Source organism: Mugil cephalus, chromosome 19 (genome assembly GCF_022458985.1).
Source record: "Mugil cephalus isolate CIBA_MC_2020 chromosome 19, CIBA_Mcephalus_1.1, whole genome shotgun sequence".
Taxonomy (NCBI): domain Eukaryota; kingdom Metazoa; phylum Chordata; class Actinopteri; order Mugiliformes; family Mugilidae; genus Mugil; species Mugil cephalus.
In genome coordinates this window covers 1,312,198-1,318,495 of record NC_061788.1, presented here as the reverse complement: position 1 = coordinate 1,318,495, position 6,298 = coordinate 1,312,198, and the positions used below count along the sequence as shown (strand labels likewise).

The following is a 6,298-nucleotide window of genomic DNA, read 5'->3' as shown; positions in this document are numbered from 1 at the left end:
CTGGGGGGGGCGCCGACCTCTGACGACGGATGGATGTTGGGCAACGCGGCGGCAGAGAGACAATAGCTGCAGAAACGACCTCCTCTCAGCTTCTCTCAAATTGGAACCAGGAGACGTGAGTGAATGAAGCCTCTGTGCTTTTTGTTATGAGACAAACTCGGCGCTCGCTCTGTGGAACTCGGGGGTAAATTGTGCAATCGACGGCCTCGGAGGACGAGAGCTGGCAGCGAGCAGCCGGCGCCTGGATGCAGATCACTTCACCTCCACTACAACCGAAACACAGATTTACTTCTTCAAAAGTTCCTCTTATTCCTTTTCAAGCAAATATTCACAGAGGCACAGGACGGTCTTAATGATATTAATAATAATAATCAACAGATAAATGAATGACTTAATGAAACAACCACTATAAAGTCTCATGGTGTTGGAACTATCAAGGCTCAGTTATAATTACTTATAATTAATGTTTCAAGTTGTCTAAACCAAAAACAGAGATATCACCTGTTGGAACCGAATCCTAAAAGTCAAGTATCTCAATTATCTGCAAAGTTGGTTTTAAAAATAAATTGAGAAACATTAGTAATTCAGCTGTTTTAGTTTGTGCCTATTTCTGTTTGTTTGCAGTATCTGAGTTGTAAGAATTATTTGTAATCGCTGTTATAATGATATTTAGTTTTTCTTAGTTCTTTTGCTTTGTTTTTATCTCGTTAGTTATTACTTCATCTCTTATTCAGTTTAACATTTACTTCTTAAGTTACAACAATAAAACAATAAAGTGAATATTTGTGATCACGTCTCTACAGTTTAGTACGACTAACTGTTCTTCTCAGTGAAGCTCTTAGCGTTAGCATCTTGTATTTAGCTTTATTTATCAGACCTGAAACTAACTGAAACTGAGGTTAATCCACTTTTCCAAATCCAAACTAGTTCATCGATCTACTTTTGTTGGAAATAAAATACGCTTTATATCTTAAATGTAATTTCTTCGCTCCGTCCCAGGGGCCGGATCAGATCCTCTGGCGGCTGCTTTTAGCCCACGGGCCTCATGTTTGAGTTCCTGCCCTCTGATTGGTTAATTAAGTGTCTGGACCAGAGGATCCTGGACTTGTTCCTGGAGTCCGACCGAATCCAACTTGTAAAAGCATCAAGTCGTCTGGACGGTGCGTTCAGGATTCAGAGAAAGTGTTTTTCTCCTCTGTGGAGCGAACGGGAAAACTTTTACATCATCAGTGACGACGGAGCATTTATCACCCTCTCCAGGGAGGAGGAGGAGGAGGAGGGGGAGGAGGAGGAGGAGGGAGGAGGAGGGGAGTAAAAAAACAAAAACACAAAGACCTCCTCCTCCACTCAGGCTGTAAAAGATTTATCCTCATAAAACAAAGGAGAAATGTGGAGCGTCTGAAAGAGAAATGATGTGTTTACGAGGCGGCGGCTGCTGTTTAGTTCAGGACGAAGTCGATTCAACGTGAAAACGATAAACAGACGTTTAGATCCTCACTTTATCTGAATTAAAGGACAAATCACCAGAAATAATAAATGAAACACGTGGAACGAGGCCAGAAGGAGACGTGTGTCTTCAGTTCTCATCAGAGTCTCTGGGGGAAAAAATCCAGAACCAGCCACAAACATCTGCTGCAGCTCATAGCTCAGACCAGTGCTGCCCCCCAGTGGCCACGTCTCCACATCACAGCTGCCACAGAATAAAGAGGCTCCTACATTTCAGCCTCATCCCACTGCATTTTACTCCACGTTTTACACTATTTTTTATATTCTTTATGTATGTGTGCAACATGTACATTACAGCATCAGTCTCCTCTGGTGTAATTGGTCAGAGCTTCATCCTACAGCAACATAATGACCCAAAGCTTCAGTCAAAGCTCTACCAGAACCACCTCAGGATAAAAACTAGACAGAAAGCTTGAAAACATGGAAACAGAGTCTAGACTTTAACCCTGTGGAGCTGGTTTGTGAAGAATGGAAGCAAAGCTCGCTACAAGAACTCTGAAAAATATTTGATTTCCATTTGAGAAAGAAAGAATGAAGTGTGTTCACACTTTTTTTTTAAACTCTGTCTTTAAAGTTGTTTATTTGGTCTTTACTTTCATTTCAGAGTAAAATGAGACATTAAACTACATATGTTTAAATAAAAAAGAACATCAGACACGGACTGAACACATGTAAACATCAGACGATAAAATGAGACAATATCACAGAGACAGACAGACATGGCTTGTTTTGTCTTTTCTATTGTGTCTGGTCTTTCGTCTTTCATTTCTTAAGTTTCATTTTTCTTTGTCTTGTCTCTGAATATCTGTTGATGTTTTCAGTCAATTTTCTGCAGAAATGTAGAAATTTCTGAAGGATGTAAAAACGCTTCTGTGCACATCAGACTTTTCCTCGTGTTTTAATTTATATAGAAATAAGTATTTTCTGAGGTGGAGCCTGAGGATCCTGTGACAGAGTCTCTGGAGTTTATGATGATGATGTAAATGTTTATTTTAATGAAACAGCTAAATAAAGTTCCTTATTATAATTATTAGTCCGTGTTGAGGACACGGTCTGAGAGACAGACCTCGTCCTCAGATCAGAACGTCACCACTTTAGTCTGCTTGGGTTTGACCGTCTTCACTGGGACGTGGACGTCCTCGTGGTCCGCGCTCATGTTGTTGGACAACCAGCCCACGGTGATGGAGTTCGCTGGAGGGGGGAGACCAGAGGACGAGGACCGGGGTCAGTGGACAGAGACAAAAACAAATATCTGAGACACAAACAGACTCAAACAGACACAAACAGACTGAAACTGACTCAAACAGACACAAACAGACTCAAACAGACACAAACAGACACAAACTGACTCAAACTGACTCAAACAGACTCAAACAGACTCAAACTGACACAAACTGACACAAATAGACTCAAACTGACTCAAACTGACTCAAACTGACTCAAATAGACTCAAATAGACTCAAATAGACTCAAACTGACTCAAACAGACTCAAACAGACACAAACAGACACAAACAGACACAAACTGACTCAAACAGACACAAACAGACTCAAACAGACTCAAACAGACTCAAACAGACTGAAACTGACTCAAACAGACACAAACTGACTCAAACAGACACAAACAGACACAAACAGACACAAACAGACACAAACAGACACAAACTGACACAAACTGACACAAACTGACACAAACAGACACAAACAGACACAAACTGACTCAAACAGACTCAAACAGACTCAAACAGACTCAAACAGACTCAAACAGACACAAACTGACTCAAACAGACTCAAACAGACTCAAACAGACACAAACAGACACAAACAGACACAAACAGACTCAAACAGACTCAAACAGACACAAACAGACACAAACAGACACAAACTGACTCAAACAGACTCAAACTGACTCAAACAGACACAAACAGACTCAAACTGACTCAAACTGACTCAAACAGACACAAACAGACACAAACAGACTCAAACAGACTCAAACAGACTCACTGGCAGCTTGATGCTCTGGACAGTTCTTCTGGAAATGTTCCACCGAACCACAGACACGACAGCAGCCTCCTGAAAGACCAGGAACAAACCAGGAACAAATCAGGAACAAATCAGGACCAAATCAGGACCAGCTCCAGGACCGACCCTGGTCTCTACGGACCCTGGTCTCTGTGGACCCTGGTCTCTGTGGACCCTGGTCTCTGTGGACCCTGGTCTCTACGGACCCTGGTCTCTGTGGACCCTGGTCTCTGTGGACCCTGGTCTCTGTGGACCCTGGTCTCTACGGACCCTGGTCTCTGTGGACCCTGGTCTCTCATTGTTCACATAATAGAATCCATGTTAGACATTAGCTCTGAAACAGGAGTCAGTTCACTGCAGAGTGTTTGCACCTTGAGCGTAGAGTCCTTTGGGATTATCGGGGCAGGACCGGGACAGGTGTCCAGTCTGTCCACAGATGAAGCACTTGGCGTAGGGGAAGTCACCTGAGAGAGACCACATGGTTACAGCAGCTTTAAAGACACAGTGTTTTAGACCAGAGGTCGGCGCTGAGTCTCACCCAGAGCAGGATCCACTTTGGCTCGACACTTGTGGATCTCGTGTTCGGTGGAGCCACATCGGTAACAGATGCCTCGGCCCATCTCCTCGTCTCTGTCGGCCTCGGGACAGTCGGCCAAACCGTGACCAGGCTTCCTGCAGTTAAAGCACAGCTGAGGAGAAAGAACAAACTTATTATTATTATTTATCTGATACCGATAATGAGCTTTATGAACCCTCCATGGTTCCTCTGGTGGTTTATGTGACAGCAGCAGCTTCATGAACCAATCAGAGCTCTGGACTCTGTCAGGTGTGTTTGAGTAAATGCTGCATGATGTAATATGTCATTTTCTTCTGGTTTCATTGATGTAAGTCAATGAGTTCATCAAAATTCAAGTGAACCCGTTAACTTCTTCTTATTTTTTAGATTTGATTCCTCCAGAACTAAACCACTTAGAGAGATTCTGACTTTAGTGATAGAAACTTCAGAGTCTTGGTTTTAAAAAGAGACAAAGACCATGAATGATCCAACATGTTCATGAGCAGCGTTCAGTTTATTCTGGCTACGTCCTGAATGATGAGATGATCTGAATCCTGTCAAACTCTAGGACAAGAGGAGACTTCAGGAATCTACAGATAATGAACTTCAGGACATTTAACATCAGATCTGACGTCTCTGGTTTGTTCTTTTAACGGACATAGAAATATTTTCCTCCTGTTTTCTCTGATCTGAACCCACTCACCATTTTGGTTTTCTTGTCCGTCTGCCTCTTTATCCTCCGGTCCTCCCTCCTCTGGTCTTTCTTCAGGGCGACCTCCAGCTCCTCCCTGAGCCCCGGCTCTTCCTCCCTCCTCCATCCTCCTCCTCCTCCTCCTCCTCCTGCTCCTCCTCCTCCTCCTCCTCTTGAAGGCGTCTGCCGTCCGCTCTGCTGCAGATACTCCATGTAGCCGTTCACATCCTCGTCGATGTACTCCTTCTTCTTACGGTTCGGTTTCTTCACATCCGAGCCGCTGGGCTGAGTCCTCCTCAGACGGTCGCTCTGAGTTCCTCCTCCTCCTCCTCGTCCTCCTCCTCCTCGTCCTCCTCCTCCTCCTCTCGGTCTTCCTCCTCTCAGCTGACTCCAGGGAGTGGCCTCTGCTGGTTTGTGTTTGTGGACGTTGTTGGCTCTCGCCCATCGCGTCATGACTGCAGATCAACGCCTGGAGAAGTAGAAACTAAATAAAACGGAAACATTCTGGGGTTAAACTGACAACGTTTGTTTGTTTGTTTGATTGTTTGATTAGGACGATGCACATTCATCAACACATCAGCAAAAAGCATCAATATGCAATAAATATGCCAGAGTTAGGACAGCTGATAAGTTTCATCTTCTGTCCTAAAGCATCTTATTTAAGGTGCATTTGTATTAATTCTGCTTTTGTAAAATTAAATAAAGGTTTTACAAATCTGAAAGTGGCTTTAAAACATCATGAATATCATATATTAATATCGATAAATACCTTTATATTAAGTGTTCTTGTGTAGTTGTATTGATTTCAAACTAAATATTTAATTATTACAACATTAATGTCAAATGTCAAACATTTCACACAAAAATAAATCAATTAATAAATTAACAAATCATAGCGTAAGGTTTATATTTCTCTGCCCTAAACACATGAAATTAAATTACTTATAATAAAAGAAAAAGAATCACGATTAATATTTATTCATTATTTTACGTTATTTCTTAAAACTCAAACTATATAACTTCAACTCGTTCCTGAACTTATTCCTTCCATCTATTTACGTCCTAAACTGAAACACATTTGTATTTTACATTTGTTCTCATTTTACACTCTATTAAATGATAGTTTCCTTTTCTTAGTTTAAATAACTGAGGAATACAAACAAAATGTAGCATTAGCCTTTAGCAGTTTGTAGCTGCTACTGTTGTTCTCGCTGAATAAAGAAGAAAACTCGATTGATAATCGAACATAAAGACGAGATAAAAATAACTTTCTGTGAAAATATAACTTCAAGCAAAGTCAAAATGAACTTAGGCTGTTTTACCTTCACGACTTTTTATCCCATGTGTTTGTGTTTTGACAGGAAGTAGCTTTCTCCCACGGACATGCGCAGTGTTGATTCTTCTTCTTCTTCTTCGTCTGTGAATTTCTTGCGCTTTGGCGCCTCCTGTCAGCAGACTCCTGGAAAAATAAAATAAAATAAAATAAAATAAAATAAAATAAAATAAGTTGTTATTATTATTATT

General features: G+C 41.5%; 1 protein-coding gene across 2 annotated transcripts; it reads right to left on the bottom strand.

Moving 5' to 3' along the window:
* Positions 1 to 2,118: 2,118 nt before the first annotated feature.
* On the bottom strand, positions 2,119 to 6,222 carry zcchc9 (zinc finger, CCHC domain containing 9). Of its 2 annotated transcripts, none has more exons than XM_047569982.1 (6): positions 6,097 to 6,222; positions 4,787 to 5,243; positions 4,066 to 4,216; positions 3,899 to 3,991; positions 3,510 to 3,578; positions 2,119 to 2,697 (listed from the first exon to the last, which is right to left on the bottom strand). In XM_047569982.1, exons 2-6 carry the CDS (start codon positions 5,225 to 5,227, stop codon positions 2,585 to 2,587), a joined length of 867 nt encoding a protein of 288 aa, XP_047425938.1. In that variant the 5' UTR covers positions 5,228 to 5,243; positions 6,097 to 6,222; the 3' UTR covers positions 2,119 to 2,584. The 2 variants fall into 2 exon arrangements, with proteins under 2 accessions (XP_047425938.1, XP_047425937.1); XM_047569981.1 differs by having other exon boundaries at positions 4,787 to 5,258; positions 6,097 to 6,185.
* Between the last annotated feature and the right edge of the window lie 76 nt (positions 6,223 to 6,298).

Coding starts and splice junctions, on each gene's coding strand:
- zcchc9 (XM_047569982.1), bottom strand. CDS start 5,227: ATGACGCGATGGGCGAGAGCCAACAACGTCCACAAACACAAACCAGCA. Junction 3,992..4,065: donor CAAAGTGGATCCTGCTCTGG/GTGAGACTCAGC, acceptor GGTCTCTCTCAG/GTGACTTCCCCTACGCCAAG. Junction 2,698..3,509: donor TCCAGAGCATCAAGCTGCCA/GTGAGTCTGTTT, acceptor TCCCCCCTCCAG/CGAACTCCATCACCGTGGGC.